The following is a 23,891-nucleotide window of genomic DNA, read 5'->3' as shown; positions in this document are numbered from 1 at the left end:
CTGCTGAAAAGGTTCTTTCACTCACAAATTTAAATCATCCAGGAAGCTAAGTTAATTTCATTTTACCTGGAGATTTCTCAAAGGCTTATAAAACAACGCAGAGTTCTGAGTACTTTTGTCTATATTGACTTTAAACAACGATATTCTAAGGCTTTTCTGTTGATAGAGAGTAAGTGCCAGCTACAGAAAACCAGCAGTCTTCTGACTTCTGCTGGGTACTGAATGGCTAGATACAATAAATAAGTCTTGTGTGTGGCAGGTTTTATGGGTTTTTTTCCTAGTAATGGATCTCTGTAGTCATTTTATCCCTTTTACCAGTGGTATGTCTCAGACTTCTGTAATATTTTAAATACAAACCTGCCAGGGTTTTGCAAAATATTATCGTATACTCATTTTGCTCACAAACATGTACAAGAAACCTAATGGATTGTACTGCTGAGATCACTTACATTGTGTGATGTATGTGCTGTGCATTGTATAAATATTTGAAGCTGTCCAGTGCAATTTCCAAGAAACTGCAAGAAAGAGCAGTTCATTACTGGATGATCTTAAGGGTCTTTTTCAGCCTAAACGATTCTATGATTACCTCACTTGAGCCACCATATTTTAATTCATCTAATAATTTCTTGTAGATTGAAATTATGTTCTTTAATACTTTGTAAGCCTGTGTGATCATGTAGTTATATAAAATAGTTAAGGAAATGTTCTGCTAAAAGGAACTTCAGAATATTCAACTGGAACAATTACTTATTACTGTCTTTGTATTTATACAAACGGCTTGCTGTGGTGTGCGTTGATAAACATATAAGTACAATTTTACAGTCAGCCATTTCTTTTCATGTCTAAACTGATGAGAGAGATAAAAGTGAATTGCTGTATGGTGCAGATACCTGTGGATTAGCACTCTGACTAGTTGCCTAGAAGGGCAAGGAGATGTGTGATACAGCAAGGGAGACAGAAATGCAGAATTGGAAAAATACTTCAGAGAAGATTAAATCTAATCTGTGTGTTTAAAAGAATTTGAAAGAACTCTTTAGTTTAAACTGTATGAATGTGTATTTTGGAAGAGAAATAATAGGTTTTACAAAGGGTTTTTTCTTACCTTTTCCTCTTGCGTATTTAGCTTCTAGAATAGAAACTCCTTCCAAACACAGGGATTTAAAAGAAAACTTAAAAAATATTAAAATGTGACAACTCACATCCTGTTTAAAAATGCCTTATCAAGATACTTATTGACAATTTCTTTGGTTTGGTTTGTTAATAGCTGTTACTGTATGAGACACTGCAAAACATTGGCATTAAGAAGCCAAGATGTTGGTCTTATAAGAACTTATTTGCTGCATATTCTTTTACCAAAGTAGAAATTCTCTGATGATAGAAATTCTCAAGCTTTCTGCCCCATTCTGTGCTAAACTCTAGGGATTGAGGTGACTTCCTTCTCATGGATTATTTAAGAATGACTTTTTAAATTTCTTCTCTTACACGGGTATGTGCTTGAACCACTCGTGTATTTCTGCACGAGTCATAACTCAGATAAAAAGCAGGAGCCATTGTATTCCACTGTCATATGGCACAAGTATCTTTTCACTAATTCCAGTACTAATACTGTGCTTGAGATTTCATGCTTCTTTACATAATCCATTTAAACAATGAGATAAAAAAGCTATCAGCAACCAATTAAACTCTTAAAAAAATTTAGAAAGAGTTCTATTTCAAAATTATAACAGTAATATTGGAATTTTCCAGCACTTTCCTTATTTGTTACAACAAAAATTTGAAATTTTAAGAAGCCTTTTGGCAATACTATATTAATGAAAAACAGCAAATAGCAAATCTTAGAATTTTTATATCCAATAGCTTTTCAGATAATCTGCATACTTTTATATGTTCAAATTTGAAGACTAGTAGTACTATTTCTTTTCCTGGAGTAATTTAAGTATTTTCACTGTTCTAGCCAGGGATGTTTAGACCTATGTAATGTATGTCTGTAGTAGAATGGTATGGCAATCATTTCATACTTCTCCACTGAGGAGTCTCTCCAAGAATAATTGCTGTGTTAATTCTCTTATGATGTTAGTTCAATACAATGAAGGATTAAAAATTAATTTTTTCAGTAGGCAAAAATCAGAAATTACAAGAGACAAGACACTGATTTAAGTTCAACAATTGTGAATGTGGCTTGTACATGGTTATTTAATGTCTCAAATAGCCTTTTAAATCACTTGTGTATATCAGCTATATTAAAACTGAAAACATCCGTGTTAATGGAAGTGTATCATAGTTACTGTTGCAGCATGGTTATTGAAGAAAGCTATGATCAGCTCAATTTCAGCTATATTTTATGATCCATTAGCCAATGTCTATCAGGTTCTTTCAATTATATTGCTTTATAATCAATGCTTGTCAATAAAGGTGGTGGTAGGGAACCTCAGATCTTCCTCTCCTCTCTTAATATGTTTCATTGTGGACTAAGTGTAAAGTTTATGATGACTATTTTAAAGCATGCACTGTAGCTGTTTAGCTGAAGCAATGTTAAAGCCTTTGCAAAGGGACTCCAAGAAATCTCAGAATTCCAGCAGCTAGAAGTGATGAACAGAATCCTGATCAGCTGGGAAGCAATCAGGCACAGCACTTGGAATCCATTACAGATGTCATTAGAGCAACGAAGTAATCAGCACCAGTATCTTGGTATTTAGCTGCTGATTAAAAGTAGTTTGTACTCTCAATATTATTTTCAGAAGTTTTTCTTGATTACATAATCAAGAATAGAATATCTATTCCTGGTAACACTAATATTGTGGTACATAATCAAGAATTTCAAGCAATACCTTATAGTGCAACTGTGTTACTGAAAATAATTTTTATGAACTTGATACTTACACCTAGATACACCATGATAATGAAAGACTTCTGAAGTCACTTGTGTGCATTAAGTTAGTGTACCATAATTTAGTATGGCAAAAATGGTAATCGGCAAAATGCAAAATATTGTTGATTAGATAATGTGTTTGTTTCACTGCATTTTTCTAAAACTTTGGAAATTCATTTCTAAAAGCGTTTTTTAACATACCAAGTTGGAACCTTCCATTTTGTTTTATGACAACTTCCCATATTGTTCCATTAACCCTTTGAGCCCAACAGTCCAGCCAGTTTTTCGCTCGTCTAGTTCTCCACTCATTTACACTTCAACATCCTAACTCCACAGCCTTTTGATGATTATAGAGAGGTCCCTCACAGTGACATCAGCCAGCGCTCTCAGTACTCTTGGATGCATCCCCTCAGGTCCCACAGGCTTGCTTGGGTTGAAATTTTTCAGGAGATACTTGGCTGAATCCTGTTCCACTACCAATATTTCCTCTGCTCCTTTAACTTTGGGAGAATATTTCAGTGAGTTTCCATCTCCCTTTTACATCCTTTTTCTATTGGTACTCAGGCATGAGTTCCCCATTTAACCAGGTCATTCTGCTGATAGTCTTCTTTTTTTTTCTCTGTGCCTCCTCCCCCCAAGTATGAGGAAGGACCTTTCTTGTGTTAGGAGGAGCTTGTCTTCAAAGACAGGTCAACTCCCTCAAATTCTTCTGCCTTTCAGAGCTGCCTTCCACGGGATCCTATATACCAGCTCCCTGAATAAGCCAGTCTGCTGTCCTGAGGCCCCAGATCTGCTATCTGCCTGCCTTGCTCCCTCAGGATCTTCAAATCACTCTGGTGGCTGCTACAGCCAAGGCTGCCAGGGATTAATGCAACCCCTAGCACTTCTATGCTCATGAGTAGCAGGTCTAGAAGAGTGGGCCCTGGTTGGCCCATCTGTGTCAAGAGGTTGTCGCAAACTCCCTCCTGGATTGCTGTCAGCAGATGTCAGGGAGGTTAGTCTCCTGTAAGAGCCAGGGTCTGGGATCTGGAGACTTTTTCAAGTTGCTTATAGAAGACTTAATCCACTTCTTCACCGTTGTTGGGTGGTCTGTAGCAAAACCTCACTCTTAGTGGGTGACCTCTCCTCTGATCCTGACTCACAAGCTTGAGAAACCTCGTGTCTGTTCCATAGAACATTTCCCTCCATACACTGAGGGCAAACTCCCCTGCTGCTTTCTTGCCTCTCTTTCCTGCTTCAATTTAAGGTGAAGCATTGTGCTTCCTTCTTCATCCCATACCTTGAGTGTAGATTGTTGTCCAGGAAACAGCTTCTGCATTTCAACACCTTTCATTACAACAGCAGAGAATTCAGCTGTTTGCAGCCAAGGTCACCCTGCTGAAACCAGGGAGAAGCACTGACTTGTGAAGCTGAGAATCTAGTAGCTATTTTATGTGGCTGAATTCCTTTGGAGGAAATTGTTTAAACTGCATTTTTTTAATGATACTACTGTGTCGGTAACTTGATAGGCATCAGTTCTAGCCAGCAAAGTCCTTTTTGTTGTGTAGCTTTAAACCAGGTGTTTAATTATTTTTCATTAATTGCTCTGCTTACATGGGTGAAAGAACAAGTAAGACAGCAGGTCTCCTGCAAACTTTACTTAGCTCGGATTGTAGTAAAATGTAGCTGTTTAGAGACTAAATGAAACGAGACTTGTCTAATAATGTGTATAATCAAAAAAACCTGATAGAACTTGATTAAGCTTGATCTGTTAGTAGTGTGATAATGGATCAGTGAGCAAGTAATGTTTATGCTTGCAGTTTTAGATTCATTTGTGTGTATATGTTAATTAGAAGAAATCAAAATCACTGGAATTGAGTATTATGGCACTTGAACTGCACTGTCAATACTTGTACTAATTCCTTTAGTTAAGTGAAGGCTTAATCTCTAATATACACATTTCCTGCCTAGGTCATTCAGTGCTATATAATCTGACATCAGCCTCTTCAGTTAATTAAATCCAAGTAGTGAAATTTTTCATGTTTGGGTTTTTTCCCTACCTTTGTTTTCTATTATTAAATTGTTTAATTTTAATTAAAACTTTCAAATTGTTCTTTATAACACATTTCTGAAACATATAATTCTGGTGAAGGAACGTTTAGCTCTGCTCAGGTGAGTGGAAACAGCACCCGACAGGTCAGAACCGTGTGTGTTGTGCTCTACTTCAGAATTTCTTTGTTTTGCTGAGAGGCAGGGAGGAGGAGGATGCCCACATCACTTGCATCTGCTCGTTCAAAGGTCTTTTCTCTGAAGGATCCACTTTTTTTTTAATATCCATTTGCAAAGAACAAATCAATCTAGACAGCTGTGTAAGTGATGGCAGGAGACTAAGCCATTGTATTTGAAATACACTGAATTCCAATACAAGCGTTCTGTTGTCTGTTCTTCTGACATGCCTAGTGAATTAATTATGATGGTACTTCTTCCTTTTAAATTAATCTGCCTATACTTTAATTTTTCTCATTAGCTTCAGAAGCAATTGTCCATCTTGCTTTCCAGTTGGATCACAAGATAAGCAGTTGTGCCTATTCATGCTTGTTTATTCATTCCCAAGGTCTGGTGTTGTGGGGCTTTTTTTGCACAGACTTTTATTCATTTTATAGCTGATAAAAATGTTTGAGTGTCTCATTTCAGCCACTTTTAGTAATATATCTATATATTTTTTTAAACTTACCTTTCTTAGCTCTCTTGAATTACTTGTGCTGCTTTCTTCCCTCTCTAAGGTAGAGGCTGTGGGGAGGGAGGGAAGCTGCAAGGAGCTTTTTTCCTGTTTGCTGGAGGTAGAGCTGCTTTGTGCCATTTTGGACCTCAGCAGTGGCCCTGAAAGTGGTACACCTGTTATTAAAATTATTAGTAAAAATGTTTCCTTAACATCAGACAGGTTTGCCATATACTTTTAATAGTTGTCTGCCTGATAGAATAAGAATTGTCTTTGTTTTTATGTGCCAATGTATGTATTTTTGCATGTGTTCTTCCATTCACATATATGCAGAAACACATTTCAAATCTTTTTAGTATTCCGAATATGGTACCTGCAGTAAAAATGGGATAAATTATTTTTTTTTTCCAGACACAAGCTAGTTACACCTTAATGAACAGAAGATGGTTGGAGAGAATTAAACTGAAGCTGTTGAGTTTAAACAAAGCTGTCCTAGTCTGCATGGTACGGCAGAGGAAAACATAGGGGACTGTTACCAACCGTGACATTGCTTGGAAATGTGTTCAGGGGAATGTTACAAACCAGTTCACTACCAAAAATTTAACTGTGCTCTTCAACAAAACAAATTGTACAGTGTTTAAAATTTTGTCTACAGAGGCTATTACTGGGTAGACCCAGCTTCTCAACTTAATTTTGTCCAACTTTTTGGATAGTTTTTGTTCAACCCACCAATGTCAACCAAAGCCTGGATGGTTCTTTGTGACAGGGTAACAACACTGAGTTGGTCACAATATTGGCACCTTAAAGCATGAAAAAACGTACATGCTTTTATAAATGCCTCTTTTGTAAATGGAACGAGTTAAAACATCTGATTGTTTCAGTCAGCTTTTCAGAGCTGCAGTCATACTTGATAATGTTTTCTTACTACTCGTTCGTGACATCACTCTCTCTGTTAGGCCATAGTTGGATTGTAACATCTTCCAGGATTGTGTCTGTTACGTGTTTTCATGTTTTTGCTGTGTGGTCTAATGTATGTTTTAGGCTGTGAGCACAACAAAAAGTGCCAGAAGAACTTCGCGACAGAAAGCTATGGAGCTGGATGGGGTTAGGCCGCAACTTGTTAGAGTCTGAATGTCTAAATTGCAGTTGAGGCAGCTACATTTTTTTTTTCTGTATCTGTCTGTCAGATTTAAATGTGCTAAAAAGAACAGCACTGTAGCAACAATTTTTGTTTAATCCAACAGAAATACATGTGCTGAGGCAACACAGAAGATACATAGTCTTGTATTTGTAATACAACTTTAGGGAGTCAACAGGAGAGATCAACTGTCTGCTGATCTTGATGGAGAAAGCAAATTGTGACATGCACCGATCTGCGCAAAGACAGTACCTATAGGTACAGTTTTTCATACTCTGTTCCATAGGTACAGCCAGTTTACAGTTATAAATCAGTTGGTATCAATTTAAAACCCATGGCAAACCCTTAATCCTTTGGGAAAGCCATTTAATACCTTCTTATTCTCAAGGCCTCCCAAATTTTTAAAGAGGTTAATTATCCTGGGAGATTATAGAATGGTCACATATAGGCGTGAATACCATTGTTCCCCAGGAGCACAGCCAGAATAGTGGTGGTGTTGCTACCTACAGGCCACCGGCTGTACACTAGTGTGCTTTGGGCTGAATTTGCAATGCTGCAGTCTTGGTCTGTTGGGCTTGTTGTCAGCTCGCTATGGGAACTTGCTGTGCCAACTGGAGCTTGGGGCTGGGCACGTATTGTTACTGTGACCAGTTTAAACATGGAGTGGCAGGAAGGGCCTTGACAACAGAGAAACAAGTTGAAAACAGAGGTCTCAAAACTATAAGCAGCTCATGGATGATCTGTTACTGGTCACTGCGGCAGTGCAGCTTTGAGAGCTGGAAAAAGACTTCTTTAAGCATAACGGGGGGAAAACGCAGCCGAGTAGCAGGGCATGGCATGGCACCTGCTACAGCCGGGGAAAGCAGCGCCCTTGACACCATGCCATGTGTAGTGGTGAAAAGGTATCGACTACCTAGCAAGTTTGGTATCCTGTAAAAAGGCAAGATCATGAATTTGGGAGGGAATTGGCACTGTTACAGAATCAGATTGTTGGAGATGCAAGTGCACTGCCTGCTTCAGCGTCCCTCCCTATTTCTCTCTCCCTTTGACTGCCCTCCCTCTCTGCGTCAAGCACCCTGGGCCCCGGCCTGCCCGGCTGGCACCTGCGGCTGTCCCGCTCTCTGCCTGCTGCTTCCAGGGACCCCGACTCTTCTGGGACCTCCTCACCTGCCAGCCAACTCCCCGTGACTGCATACAGTCTGTGTGTGTATGCATCCCTGGTGCATGTTTTTTCCCCCGTAAATTCTGCATGTTTTGCTAACACTAACTCATTCATAAAGCCTCAGCAACGCATATCAGCTCAATGTGACTAATTACAACCCTGGGCACCACCGCGTGCTTTATGTGAAAGCGAAACCGCTGGCTGCGTGTCTCCTCAAAATCATGTACCTTATCCTGTCTTCCACGCAAACAGTGTTTTTTCATATAATAATACAGGCAGTAATATGCACCAAGAGTTTTAAAAGCAGGTGCCAAATACTGGGATTCTGAGTTCATATTTAGGCAGCCATTAACAGACATGATTTTCAAATCAGCAGTTCTCTGTTTGACTTCTGCTTGGCAATGTGATGATCAGGATACAAGACGAGCTGGGCGTACCGGCTTTGATACAATCAGTACCTTTTATAAGCTCTGACACGTACGCTGTAGAGAGTGAAGTTATTTATGTTCAGAATAGACAGCTTCAGAGCTGAGGAACATCAGAGCTGATGGTTCTGGTGTCCAGACAGTAGTATGGCTTCATTTCTGTTTATAATCACTGTAACATTTGAAGACATCCTCTCTCCTGAGAGAATTACCAATGGGATTATCTTGAGCCTCTTTCCCATGCCCAGATTTGATGTGCAGCTGCTGCAGTCCAGAATATTTCTGTCTCTTGTTTCTGTTAAATATTGAGTATGTTAATATGACTTTCTCCAGAAGTGTAGTTTTTATAGATCATAAATCTTCAAGCATAGGCTGCAGCATATGATTACAAATTTCTGCCTTACAGGGTAATTCTAAGAAAACTCTTTAACTCATTCAGTTTTCTAAATCAAGGGAAAAGCACATACCATAGCAAATGTTCCTAGTCAAACCGTTATTGTTTAAAACCTACTGTGAATATTCTGAATTCTTTTACTTAAAAAAAAAATCAGTCTTGGGCTTGACCAGAAAAGGTCAGTGAATACTTGATTTTGGTAAGAGCTGAAGTTGGTACCTCCCACGAGGTCCCACCTGTCTTTTTGGTTTTGGATCCACTAAAAAGGAACACTGGGATAATACTGAGTTTCACAACTCTTTATATGTGATAAAGTCTATGTTTTTCCTTCTTAGGAAATATTTCACACACGTTTAATGTACGAATTTGTACCTTTGCAATTGTTTTGTAGTCGATCCAGCCTGATGTCCTTTCTAGGAGGCAGACTGCTGTACTTGTACTTTATTACATCAGATAGGAACTAGCTTGTTCCCATTTCAATAACTGAGTTGTTGGGAGATTTGCTGCTAGTGGGTTTTGCACACAAGATGTGATATAAATGTAATGCTGAAATCTGCATGCAAATGCACAAGCTGCCATTTATACATTTGTGAACTGAATAAATTACAGAGGAATGTCAGGTCCCATACAAGTTCTTAATGTTATATACAGCAAATTAGTAAGACATTCTACAAAGGAAAAAAATACCTGATAATTCTTAAGACCTGTCTTAAAAAGTTATTTTACCACAGTAAATCTGGCTGTGAGCTGCTTTTATTACTGCTTTTAAATTACCATTAAATAACCCATTTTGCTAAAACGAAGGAACGTTAATTAAAAAAAAAAACTTGCCAGACAAAATTAAGCTGCTCTGCTAGTCCTTAAGGGGAACATGTATATAAGGAGATATTTTGTAAGGTTTTAACTAAAAATACAATAGTTCTCTAAAAAGTTTACTTTCTCATCTACAAGGCAAGAGCATGAATGCTCATGTTTGATTTGTCTGTATAACAAGCATATAATCAGGTTAAAAAATGGTGTCTTAAAATATGGTTCCAACTTCAAAATAACTGTAAGCATGTCACCTTTACTATATTTGCTCTTTTTTGCCATTTGAACCGGCTGCTTGGTTTACTAACAAAAGCAAGTTTGTGTAGTTTTTTTTAACTCCCATCAGCCTGGCACAGCTGGAGAGGAGGCAGCTGTATTCTGCTGTCACATGCGGTTTCAGCAAAATTGCCAGCTAAATCCCAATTCCTGAATCTTTGTCAGTGGGGATTTATAATAGAGCACGAAGTAGAAAAGGCACAGATTGACTTTTTAAATGTGAGATAGAAGCAGTGGCTTTGAAATGTTTATACTGAATCAGGCTACAGGTGAAAATGTTATTTGTTGAATACAAGGTAATTTTGTTATAAATATGTCGCTGACCGATCAATGGGTCTTTTTTTGTACTGTCAAATGAAGGAACATGAGCAGTGTTTGTTTGACCTATTTCCTGACAATAAGGTAGCTTAATCTAAATAAACTCACTGCATCCATTTCTCTTGCTGTTGTAACCTATCAAAAACTTTGATGTGCTGGGTAGGATGAAGCCCAAACCAAAAGGATTCTTGGCTATTTTATTCTCCAAACTCTTATGCTAATGTTAATAATGCCTAAGAATTTGGGTAAGTAGCACTTTATTTGTCAAACATCTAATAATACCTATTTCAAGAAATGTCACTGTGGTTGCATAAATAAACATTTTATACTAATTATCTGATTCTAGTAAAACCTAATGGAGCATTCAAAGCTTCCAAACTGCTTAGTATGAAATTTAATTTGCTCTAATCAGCCCAAGAGTAGGGAAGCATGAGATACTCTCCATGCACGTTCGACAATACATTGCAGTCTCATATTGCAAAGAAACCATTGGGCTGTCAGCAACAAATATTTAATCTGCAGCGAGTATATACTTATTTGTATTTTAGGGTATAATCTCTAGTCCAGTCCACAGTTGAACTAAGGAATCTTGTTGACAGTAACTCTCTGTGCATGAAAATCTTTGAGCTGTAATTAATTATACGATTGTCTCAAATCATATACTTTTATGATACAAGTATCAGTGCAAGTTCTAGATTTTATATGTATGTAAAAATAAATATAAATGGAAGCATAGTTAGCTTTTTCTCCATGTTTTAGTAAAAACTTTCTCTCAAACTCTTCTTGCTTCTTAGCCGAGGAAGTTTTAGTTTAGCTTATCATATTCTCACCTTTAGCAATTCAACTCTTATCAATGAACATCTGAAAATGTATACATGGAGCAGATGTTCACAGCGAGGTATTTATTTGGCATATTTGACAGTAAATATATCTCTGTGTTAGAATCTTCGTTGCCTCCTTTGTTTTCTTGGAATTGCATTTGCTATTTGCAAAGACCAATTTGACAAAGTCAGTGCTTTGGATTATGCAGGTATGCTCAGATGAGGTGATTAGAACTGTCTTTCTAGTTTAAAAGTGTTTGCTTTTTAAAAGGCATGTTTCCAGGCTTTTCCATCCCTCTGAATTTTAAAGATCATCATCTTCTTCCTTGTAAGTCAGTGGCAGAAGATCTAGCTCACATTATTTTGACTCAGTTAATCAAGCTGAACCAAGTCTTTGCCAAACTGCCAACTCTTATGTAGTCAGTGGAGGGTAACATGGTGTTAATGGGTTAGGAACTGGGCTAGACCATCCAGTTCCTGCCTACAGCTCTGAGCAAGCTGCCTTACCACCCTGACCATGGCACATCACCTGTTTGTATTGTAAGATCTTCTCTGAACACCCCATAGCCAACATGAGTGTGGAACAAAGGCACTAACTGGCAAAAGATTATTTGGGCTAAGAGAGCATATTCTAAGGAAGAAGTGGTTTGTCTGAACCATTGGCTCTGGCTAATATTAACTGCCTTTTCATTCTACACTTGCTCCGATGGCAAAGATGTCTTTGTGAGGGTAGACAAGCCTTAGACATCAGGAGAAGTACGTATCTTTTTAAGTAATTGTACCCACTTACTGCAAGCGTTTCTCAGTTTAACAGTGAGGACAATATTATCGGAATTAAGGGACTAGTGTTTCAAAGAGTTATTAGCTGTGCTGTAACTACTTAATATGAAACTGTAAGTATGGTGAAGGCCTTAAAAAGCTGTAAAATTCTCACAGGTAGTCATTTGAAGAAAGTGTGAAAGAGTCTTGCTCTGTCTCTTAAATATTGGAAATAAGACTTTTGTACTTTCAGCTTGTTTTTAAGTTTGTTGTTGTAACTCCTGTAATATTGGGGTATTTTTTTCCTGCTTCCAATGATCATCTTCCAATGATGGCCTATGCTTGATGTGACAGCTCTGCATAGCTAGGAGATGAGTAAGGATGAGAAGAGCAGAGTTGTGCTTAAGTGAAGCATTATACTTATTTTCACAGCAGAAGGTGGAAGAGTAAATGCCACAAAATAGGTTGTTAAGTGGGCACCTGTGTGGCTGTCACTCAGAAAAATGTCGGCATTTGCAGTCATTATAGTTAATGTTGTGCACTGAAACTCTGGGAGCAGTTGATCCCTTAATAGGCTTTCTCGTTCACTTTTGGTGTTTTGTCATTACTTTAATGTAATAATTGTTAATTATTAGCTAAAACTGGAGTTAAATTTTCTTCTTGTTTCAATGCCTAAAGTTATAAAATAAATTTAATTTGTGTTTTCATGCAGGGGAATTTTTTAGTGTGATCACTTCTTGTGTCTCAGAACAGATTATTACTTGTTTCTAATGTACTGAACAAATCAGTTGCTTACAGCTGTGGACAATAGAGTATTTCAGTTCCTGCTTTTCAGTGGAACTAATGAGATGAGGTTCATCATAAGTTAGACGGAGTAGTCAGTTTTTCCAGTAATGAATATAGTCATATTTACATTATTTTTAACTGTGTAATAATTTTTTTTGCACATCACAAAATTGTTTACAGGCTGTTTGAATATTATAAATACCTATGTCTAAAGAAGAGAGAGAACACATTTTAGCACAGACTAAGCCAGAAAAACCTATTTCAGAACATTACCATACTGGGTTTATTAAAATTGATCAGCTTATTCTTGCATGTAATAATTTGGAGTGACGCAGTATATTGCATGAATTCATTATGGCAGATGCTAGAGGGGAAACTTTAAGTTTAAAACAAGAAACAATGAAGAGTATAGACTAATAACAGCACCAGTAAGATTGAGCTGTGTGGCCTGATAGATCTTTTCTTTCTATGCCAGTGCCCTGTCTATTATCACATTTTTGTAGCATCCTAGGAAAAATAGAATCAGAATAGTTTGGGTTGGAAGGGACCTTTGAATCTCATCTAGTCCAACCCCCCCCAGCAATGAGCAGGGACATCTTCAACTCGATCAGGTTGCTCAGAGCCCTGTCCAACCTGACCTGGAATGTTTCCAGGGATGGGGCATCTACCACCAATCTGGGCAGCCCGTGGCAGTGTTTCACCACCCTCATTGTGAAAAATTTCTTCCTTAGATCTAGTCGAAATCTGCCCTCTTTTAGTTTAAAACCATTAGCCCTTGTCCTGTTGCAGCAGGCCCCAAGAAAAAATCTGTCCCCATCTTTCTTATAAGCCCCCTCTAAGTACTGGAAGGCTCCAGTAAGGTCTCCCCAGGGCCTTCTCTTCTGGCAGAATAACCCCAACTCTATCAGCCTTTCTTCATAGGAGAGGTGCTCCATCCCTCTGATCATCTTTGTGGCCCTCCTCTGGGCCCTCTCCAACAGGTCCATGTCTTTGCTGTGCTGAGGGCTCCAGAGCTGGACACAGTATGCCAGGTGGGGTCTCACCAGAGCAGAGTAGAGGGGCAGAATCCCTTCCCTCAACCTGCTGGCCACACTTCTTCGGATGCAGCCCAGGACACGATTGGCCTTCTGGGCTGCGAGCGCACATTGCCGGCTCATGTCCAGCTTTTCACCTGCCAGTATCCCCAAGTCCTTCTTGGCAGGGCTGCTCTCAGTCCTTTCATCCCCCAGCCTGTGTTGATACTGGGGCTTGCCCCGACCCAGGTGCAGGGCCCTGCACTTGGCCTTGTTGAACCTCATGAGGTTCACACAGGCCCATTCCTCAAGCTTGTCCAGGTCCCTCTCGATGGCATCTCATCCCTCAGGTGTGTCAACTGCACCACTCAGCTTGGTGTCATCTGCAAACTTGCTGAGGGTACACTTGATCCTACTGTCTGTGTCAGATGAAGATATTAAACAGTAGTGGTACCGATACAGACCTCTGAGGGACACGACTTGTTGCTGATCTCCACCTGGACATTGAGCCATTGACCACTATCCTCTGGATGCAACCATCCAACCAATTCCTCATCCGCCCAACAGTCCACCCATCAAATCCATATCTCTCTCCAACTTAGAAAGAAGGATGTTGTGGGGGACCACGTCAGAGGCCTCAGAGCTAAGGCCATATAGATGACATTTGTAGCTCTTCCCTTATCCACTGATGTGATCACTCCATCACAGAATGCCACTAGGTTGGTTAGTCAGGACTTGCCCTTGGTAAAGCTGTGCTGGCTGTCTCGAATCACTTCCCTGTCCTCCATATGCCTTTCCATGATCTTCGCAGGCACAGAGGTGAGGCTGACAGGTCATTAATTGAATGTGGAGAGCAAAGTGCTTTTTTCTAACTGTTGATGGACAATGAGAGAATCATTGCTTTTATGGGATGGTAACATGTAAACAACTGAGAGGAGGGTAAGCATTTGGCAATGACATTAAGAGGAGTCACCTGTATTGATGAGACGGGAAGGTTAGGGAAGAAGGCAGCACAGTGAGGAATGGTATCAGAGATCTGGGGTGGGAAAGCTTTGTCTGCATTAGTGCTCTGAAGGGATGCTGGGTTGTGTTTGCAAAGATCAGAGAAAACTGTATCAGTATTTGAGTTGTGACAAGATTAGAGCTCAGTTGAAGTTTTATTTATGCTAGTGCATAAAAATTAGATGCCGTAAAGATGTGATTGCAGAAGGAACCCGTAAGATACAGTCTGATCTTGAAGATACCATTGGGTTTGGGTCTTCCAAGTGACAGGCGCAGGAATGGGGCCATCACTGGGTCAGCTGAGATGCTGAGAGGGAGCTTAGCTGTAGCCCTTTTAAGCTTGAGCCAACAGCCAGGTATCCAAAATGACAGCAGAGATGAAAGACAATCCTATTTTGAACAGGAGGAGACTGCTTTCCCACAGCCGGATAGAGCCAGCAGTTAAATCTGTTTCAGTGGAGGTACTTACAGAAGGAGCATGCTGTGAATACGGCCTTGGACTCCTCTCTTCTCTAGAAAGCTAGGGAACACTACTAGGGAAGGTCCTCTAAATGGCATGAAAAGGAGTAGAGCAACTGCAGACAGTCATGAAAACCAAAAAGAAAGGACAAACATCTTAAGAACAGCAAAGTGCCCAAAATAATTAGACTCTTTGATTAAAGCAATTGTGATGCACTATAAACCCAGGAAAATACACAGATCTGTCTTTTGTTTGTTTATAACAATCATGTCATTGCTTCCAACAAGAATTAGTTGTCTTTTGGTATCAGAATAATTCTGATATCATAATAATTACAAAAGGAATGGGCCCAATGTTTTTGTAAATTCCATTTTCATTAGCGGTGTTTTGACATTTTTTATTTTGCTTGTATCAGGTTTAGTTTAATCTACGATTTAGCTGTTACCTGTTCTTTGATAATCAGTCTCTGGGGTTAAATGTTAGGTAATTGCAGTTGTCATATTAGGGCTTTTCAAGAGTGTTACTCGCATAAAAGCTCATAGTTAAAACAATTTTAACTTTCTTCTTTTTCAAACAGAAAATTTGTGCTTTCCTTTAAAAATTATGTGTTTGCAACTCCTCCAAGTTTGGGACACTTTTAAGATACATTGAAATACTGGGACTGAGTAATTTAGAAATCCAGGAAATTATTGTGCTTCGTTTTTACATGTTACTAAATTGGCTGAAGATATCTTGGGTAGCTTCATCCTAAAAGTGCCTGTGCTGGTCCTCAGCCTAAGCCAAGCAAAGATCTTGCAGACCACTGTAAATTAGTGGAAGGCATCAGTAGGGATGTGAACATGCACTCTGGCTCAGTTAGGGGCCCCCTTTTAAACTCAGGTATTAGGTCCACATTTTTTTAGTGTCTATAGCCTTTCCTGTAGGAAGCCATGACACAATACTCTCTGCGTCAAGATTTGCAGAACAGGTAAACAAAGACGTACCGTTCTGGCTCTTGAGAAAACCCAACCCCAAAGGAGACTTAGAAATGGCAGCAACATCAGTATCACAGGTCAAGCTGCAGCAGTTCTGCCCTGCGGTTGAGTCAGCTTGTGCCAGCCAGATCCCAGAAAGTGACTTCTCAGATGATCTTTGGAGAGCAGAAAGTTTTATGAAATGCAGTGTCATTGTGTAATATTGAGTAATTGACCTCTGACGGTCTTTTTCTCTGTGAATTTGTGACCAATAGCTTTGATTGTTAAAAGAAATCTGATTACCTCACTAGAACTTCCATCTCTTGGAAAATGACATGAACTGGAGATCCAGGGCAATACCCGTGTCCCCTTGCAGGGACTGGTGTGCTTCTCTTGCTTCGGGGGGGAGTTCTTGGAGTTTTTCCTGACACTGACACAGAAACTCCTGGGGCACCACCTAATAACACCATTATAACCTTCCACTTCCCCTCTCCCAATTCATATCAGTAGAAAAATGAGTGCTATTGCTGATTTTTCATTTGGAATACTTTTGGGGAAAAAGTTACAATGTTGGTGGAGGTTACTGTAAGTGATTTTGCCTCAGATGCAAAAATTGCCATCAGCATGCATTGCCGAGATATGGTTTGGGGGTAAACAGTGCTTCATGTTGTTTTTATAGCTAACACATTAAAAAAACCAAACCCCACGCTTTGTTACAGAGGTGCGGTATTCTGTGTAATACATACAAAAACGGTAACTGTTGATAAGTAGCTAAAGGATTACTTCTTTGGTAGAATAACCTGTGAATTCTACTTTGCTGACTGAAGTCAGCTTCAGCAAACATGCTTTAAAAGTACTTTTTTCCTTGAACTCTGCCCTTTCAGAGTGAAGTGAAGGCAGGCTGTCTTGACTCCTTTATGCAATGCAGGAAGCAATATTAGAAGTGTTTAGGCAAATAGTGATATAATATGCAACAGAAAGATGTACTGCAATAAAGACACTGACATTGCACCTTTATGCTCCTGTTCACATCACTAAGCTTTCAAAAATGATACACTGGGAAGCTGCAGAAAATTGTAGGCAACTACACTAGCAACAGTTCTCACTTTCATGTTTTTCATAAAAGCCAAACTGCCCTTTATGGGCTATTAATTTGTGAAGTTATTTATCTCAGGGCAAGACTCTCTTTACACAACCTAACATAAAGACAGAATATTATAGCCTGGGATTTAAAAATGTCACTGCACATCATGCCAGGATAAACAGAACAGAAATTAATTTCAGTTACATCTACCCTGACACTTTTACACTGCCTCTTGGCGTTATATTCTTATTCACCTACAACAAACCTCTATCTAAGCTAAAGAAATACATGTCATCAAATAAAAATGTTCTTCTTAATAATTGGAATAATTAAATATAGCTAGCTCTGTGCCGAGATTGAAGGGGATAATTTTTATGCTATGGCAGTGACCACTGTAGTTTCTAGTGGCTTCCTTCTTTTCTTTAGCACTTCTTTATCTATTATTTACCTCAGTTGCAAATTTAAAGGGAGGTGCCTTCAGGGGAGCACTGCATAGTGGTGTGGCTCATTGTAGCACAAATAGTGCGTGCCACTGCAGCATGACTCGCGGCTAGTCTGCGAGTCCTAGCCCTTCCTCTCCAGCGCTACACCCAAAGAGTACACAGACATTACTCCACCTTTTCCCACCTTTATCTCCATGGGTTTCTCTTCTTCTGAAGTTATTTTGACCTTCTACCAAGAAGAGGTCAAGCCAAGATACAATTGCCCTAAAATAATCTTTACTTGGCATGATTTCCTAGACTCTTTGGGCAGACCTTGTTTTCCATTTTGAGCAATCTGTTTTCTGCAATAAAACACCAAGGATGTGTCTCTGTTGCTATAGAAATAATATTGCATTAAATGAGAGAACCAGTGCCCTGCTGTCGACAAATCTAAGTGTTGGTCTCTAGAGCTTGAATTCCACCACTGGGAAGAGGTATACATAATTCTACAAATTATTTCTGTAACTTATGCATAAATGTCTTTATACTCTGAAACTGTTAGCTAAATTTCCCAAAGTGAGAGCATGGAGATTAACATGGTGTAATGTGTTTACATATATCTTAACAGAGCCTTCTCCCTCGCCTTTTCCCCGCCGCCCTCCCGCATACATTTTCATATTTATAGCCTGAAATTTCCAGGTCTTTGCATAGGAAGGTGGGGAGTGGCAGGAAAAGCAGCTTTCTCAGGCAGGTTCCCTAGCCCATGGACAACAAAGTGTGCCGGGTTTATTTAAATTTTTGCTTTATTTTTTAAAATCCAGCTCCTCCAAGTAACATGCGATGTCACTTGCCCTGTTTTTTCTAGGTTTAATAAGGATATTTTCCGTAACTGGAAGGATAGCCTAAACTGAGCAAGGTCCTGGTACATTAATATATCCCACAAACTGATCTGCTGTCCACTACTTTCTGCACTACACAGGGTATCTTATGCCCAGTTTTTCTCAAGTCAGTCAAAGTTTTTGCTACAATAACTTTCAACCCTGTACAGCAGTTTAAACACAAGAGAGTTGCGGATTTTGACTTTATGCACCACATATCAAATCACACACCTGTCTCTGCATTTAGACATAGTATGAATGTTTTTTCCCCAGTATTCTTCTAAAGCTGTAGAATTCTAGTAACAGCAGTAAGGTGGTACTTAAGCCTATTTATCTATAGGGTATGGGAAAGGATTTTATACCTTCACTAATAATAGTTACTAAGGGTCAGTGTTTGTCAACATATTGATCATAAGTATTTTGAAGAGATATGGAGGAAAAAATCTTTTATCTAGTAATTACATTACAGGAGCCTAGCTAAGTCATTTCTATGTATAATATAGATGTGTAGTTACAAAAATAGAACAATTTAAAAATACATGATGATGAATTTGCATAGACCTGTATGCAAATCTATGTTATAAATCTGATTTCAGAGTTCTTGTAAAAATCCTGTTACAACATCTTCATTAAAAAATGCAGTTGTTATTTGTGAAATGGGCCTGTGTTAGATATATGTTATGTACTGCAGAACAAAATACAATTTATAAATGTTCAACTTAATTCATGAATAACAAACGTATCAATGGCCCCTGATTAAAGATTACTCTTTAGAAAATTTAAAATAACCTCTGTCATAATTAGAATAAAAGAACTGCTTTTTAAAAAAAATCCTTTCTCCTTTTTTTCAGTGATTGCAAATTAATCTAGCAATTAGATAAACCTTCCTAGACAAGGACAGATTTCTGACAACCAGAAGAGTAACTGTCTGGGTATGCGTATTAATGTATAAACAGAGATGTGGGAAAAACTAGCAGAGTACAAAATTACCTTTCTTTAAAATTAATGCCATGCTCATTATTAAAACAGACTCATCAATTGCCACAAGTTATTATAATGAAACCCCCCCCCACCCTAATTCCTTTGCACAGCCATAAAATATAAACCAGAAGCTGACCTGCTTTTTACCCTTGTGTAAAACTGTTACACCATCCAAGGTTGCGGCATTTTTTTGCCAGATCATCAGTCTATAGATGAAAAGAATCAGCCTGCTAAAGCTTTTGGTGCAAAAGCCTGACTATTGTATCACCTACTGCTATGCTATCTGTTTGTTCCTGTCCAGGGCCTTGCTTAAGGCAAGTCACTGAAAATGGCTGAGTACTTGATAAGGGAGGGAAAGAAGTGGGAGCAACAGGGTTGGGTGGACTCACAATATTAAAGTGAAGATGTATTCTAGATCCTTGCATGTTGGGATCACCCTGCATGGCTCGACCTTAAGGAGAAGGAGCTGTGGCACTGAGAAGCTGGTAAACAGCTGGATATCTGCACGGCTCGGCCTTGAGGAGAAGGAGCTGTGGTAAACAACTAAGAAGAAGCGAGGAAAACAGGAACACCTGCAAGCAGCAATCCTGACTGTGTGAGGGGCACGTGGACAGCGCGTGATATTTTGTGTATAGCCACTTGCAATAGTGTGTGTAACAGGTTGTAACCAATCATGAGTGTGTGCGCAGTGACTAAGCGAAAATTATGATATATACTGGAGTCAGACAAGACAATAAACGGCTTCGGAATATAACTCTCATAGAGTTGTGAAGTCCATCCTTCTCCCGCACTTGCATATTACCATGTTCAGACCTAATATAGAATATTTTCTTACTATGCATATTTCCATAAACAAAAGCTAAAAATGAGGGTAGGAAAAGATAGCATAAACACTAAAATGTGTGTGTGTGTGTGTGTTTGTTTTAATAGGAACCCAATGGAGAAAGGACCAAGAGCAAGATTTAAAGAATGTTCTGAAGAACACTGACCAGGACATCCCATTGGTATTTGTCAGTGGAAATCATGATATTGGCAATACTCCAACAAGAGAAACGATAGATGATTATTGCAAGAACTGGGGAGATGACTACTTCAGCTTTTGGGTTGGAGGTGTTTTCTTTCTTGTGCTGAATTCTCAGTTATACTTCGATTCTTCCAAATGCCCTGAGTTAAAGCAAGCCCAGGATGTGTGGCTCAGTGAGCAGCTCGCTGATGCTGAAAAACATAAATGCAAGCATATAGTAGTATTTCAGCACATCCCTCTGTTTCTGAGAAAACCTGATGAAGACCATGATTATTTCAACTTGGAAAAATCAGTTCGTCAAGAGATACTGGAAAAGTTTCATAAAGCAGGTATTTTCTCAAATTTTCCTATTTTTGAATTTTTGTTTCAAATTAGTAATGGCTATGCTGCCAGACAAAGTACACTTAACTTAAATGGTACTGTTTTCAAGGAATTTTAGATACTGCTTATAAGCCTCGTTGTTCCCCGTAGGTCAAAATTATCAACTGAATCTAATCACCTGTAAAAAGTAGCAAACAAAATTTAAAATTTTGAGTGAAAAGTAAAAAAGTTAAAAGCTCTTTAAAATAAATGGCAAGGATTCTATTTTGCAAGTACTGATAGATCTAAGACAACTTGAGTTTTTCCTAAGGAGTGCAAGATCAGATATTGCCATAGAGAAAAATACAGAATTTATGTTTTACAGAAAACATGGAAACAGAATTCAGAATTACCTTGGAGGTTGTTTTCTCCCACACTGAGCCAATTTTAAACCAAGAGTGTAATGTGCTCCAGATTTATTCAGTGTTAAAAAGAGTCTTGGTCTGCCAAGATCAATGCTTTGCATATCCATTACTAATAGGGGCCATTTCTGGGGTGAAGGGAAGGTGGAACATGTGCTACACAAGTATATTGTACCAAGCCCCTTAGCTTTGTTTGACGAGACTTGAATGCCGTGGAGACAGACACAGTACGCAGCCACTCCGCCGTGCTGTTGCCATTGTTTCCTGTTAAGTGCCTTCATGTTCCTGGGGTGTGCTAATCCCTCAAAATTTCCTGCCAGCCTGCCATTGCTGCATCAGTATTATTTTCATTGTATCTGTAAGGGAGCATGTTATCTGGATGACTGAAGAATGCAAATTGTTTATGATATTGTTCCTAATTTACCATATGATCGTTAAGCCTGGACTTATCCAAAACCAGCCTGATTTCCAAGCTCTGCATCTCCTACTGTTTCCAATCAGTAGGGCCAAAATTCATAGCTCTCTGAGGGCCCTGCAGGGGACTGGCTGCCATATTTGCAGATTCAAGATTCACAAGTGTTTTTTTCTCCCCATAAGGAAACACACTGAGAATACCTCATAATATCTTTTTTAATTTTTGTGGTGGTGTTAATATAGTGGGAAGTATTGCTATTAGAACATTGGGCAGCTAAATGACTCTTTACGTACTGTAGGCTAAAACCACATCCTAGTTCATTAGAGAGCTTGTTACCAGAAGGACATTGCCATACAGGTGTAACCCAGTAAAGAAGCATTAATGTAGAAACCAAAGCAGTGCTGTTCTAGAGCTTTCTGTCTCCAGGTGGTTTACTAACATTTGGCAAACTCGGTACTGGGAATAGAATTAATCAAGAGGTAGAAGAAATTATGCAAAATGTTGTCATTGTGACATTTATCATTGTTACATTATCATGTTTCTTAGAGGGGTATGTCAGACTGATTCTCCTAATGTGTATCTGGAGGCTTAACCGGAAGTTGGGTAGGCTTCAAATGATGGGGAATGGAAGGCAGAATGGGAAGCCAGCAGTACAACTCTGTCGAAGAAATTCCCAAGCCCCTTTCTGTCCCATGTGTACCTTCCCTCCGTCATTTCCAGTCATGTCCCTCATTCCCATTCCTAAAAATCCTCCCAAAATGACGTGTTGTTTGGTTGCTTCGTGAACAATGTTAGAACATTGATTCTTTGCTTGCTGTTATATAGTAAGTAAATGAGTCAATAGGTAATATTTGCAATCCAATCAATATTTGCAATCAAACATTTTGCTAATTAAACAAATACAGAGCGCAAGCAGTTCAGTGTAACTCAGACTACTGAGAAAGATTAGCTGAATCAAAAGCTGGCTCAGTTTCCTTAGTAATGGGTGCGTTCTGTTTCCATTTTATTACTCAGTAATAAATCTTTGTAAGACCACAAAATGTTATCAGTGGATTGCAAACAGGCAGTTAGGCATGGGAGGAGAGATGCACAGATATGCAGTGACACTGGGTATTTTCCGACTCTCTCCTTTGCCAAAGAAGAATCTATTTCAGCCTATCATTAGACATGAAATTGGTTTTCCTCCAGTTCACTTCATGCATTCTTGGAGGACTAAACACAGAGTATTGATAATGAAGTCCTAATCTACTTTGCATTTGTTGTTGTTGTTATTTGTGACTTGCAGTTTAAGACGGCTAGCCCCTTAGAGCACTTAATTTAGAAATAACTATTTATTCTGGAAGAAGAAAGTTTGCATTTTTAATGAGTCCACCGGGCTGCTGCTACTCTTCCCGCGAGCTGTCACCAGTCCGTCCTTCCTTCTGGTCTCTCGCTCTCCACCTCTCCACTTGAATTCTGGCATGATTCAGTGTTTCCAACCACTCTGAAGGTTTGTTGTGTAATTATGAGAAACTTCAGTACAACATGTATGTTTTAGGGGTTGCTCTGTTTGGCAATGTGATGTTGTCAGATGGGCATCGTATGTCAGCTGTTGATAACGCAGGATCAGACCCAGAACCATCCCAGTTTTCGTGTTTATACTTTTCCTGAAAGTATCAAATACAGAGCCATAACTCACTTGGTCAGAGAGAGACAGGAAAGGAAGGACAATCTAGTAATTCAGGGCTTTCCATGAACAAAGGAATTCGTATCAGATACTTAAAGTATGGTGATGTTGCACAGGTGCTTTAAAGTGAGGTATGCAAGTTCAGGAAATTATTATTTTAAATTCATAGCCCAGATCTTCTGTAGTTAGTCTCTTCTCATCACTTGCATATTACATAATGTTTTTGGTTTAAGTATCTGCTCATTACAAGCAGAGATAAAAGACTAGCTGTAGAGGCTACATCTGGTACGAAATACTGAATTACATTTCTCACATTAGAAGTGTCCTTAACAGTTGGGCTAATTAAAGATAAAATCATGTCCTTATGATAAATATTTATAAATTGAAAATCTGGCACTTGTAAATATGTATTACTACTATGCAACATTAAACCATACTTGTAAGCTGCATGCCTAAGAAATCCTCCTAGCCCATGTTTTCTTTAAATGCATTACAGCAAGTATTGTCCTTGAAAAAGTGATTTCAGTGACCGTGAAAATCAACTCAGTGGAGAACAGAGTTTATTGTTTAGAGCGAAAACACATTTCTGAACGCATGTTTGTATAACTTCTGAAAGTTTAGCCTGAGTTGTCAAAGCTCTGTCTCCCCTCCATGCAGAAGCTAGGTACAGAAAAAACCTGTGTGCAAGAACTGTGAATGAGCTGACCTGACGTTCCCATCCGTGAGATCTGCTGGAGTCAATCGACTCTGCTGTATGAAATGCATATTCAGCTTATAAGAATTTTATACTGCTGATATAAATAGGTTTGCTGATA

The 23,891-nt window shown here is 39.0% G+C and overlaps 1 protein-coding gene across 1 annotated transcript in view; it reads left to right on the top strand.

Annotated features, from left to right (window-relative positions):
• Positions 1–23,891, top strand: part of CPPED1 (calcineurin-like phosphoesterase domain containing 1) — a 46,493-nt gene that overhangs the window by 10,550 nt on the left and 12,052 nt on the right. The window contains 1 exon segment of the mRNA XM_010288084.1: positions 20,180–20,602. Within this exon segment, the coding sequence (XP_010286386.1) occupies positions 20,180–20,602 (423 nt within the window).

The sequence above is a fragment of the Phaethon lepturus genome, unplaced genomic scaffold (assembly GCF_000687285.1).
Source record: "Phaethon lepturus isolate BGI_N335 unplaced genomic scaffold, ASM68728v1 scaffold8545, whole genome shotgun sequence".
Classification (NCBI taxonomy): Eukaryota; Metazoa; Chordata; class Aves; order Phaethontiformes; family Phaethontidae; genus Phaethon; species Phaethon lepturus.
The sequence above is the reverse complement of the archived record's forward strand: the minus strand, read 5'-3'. Positions and strand labels throughout refer to the sequence as shown.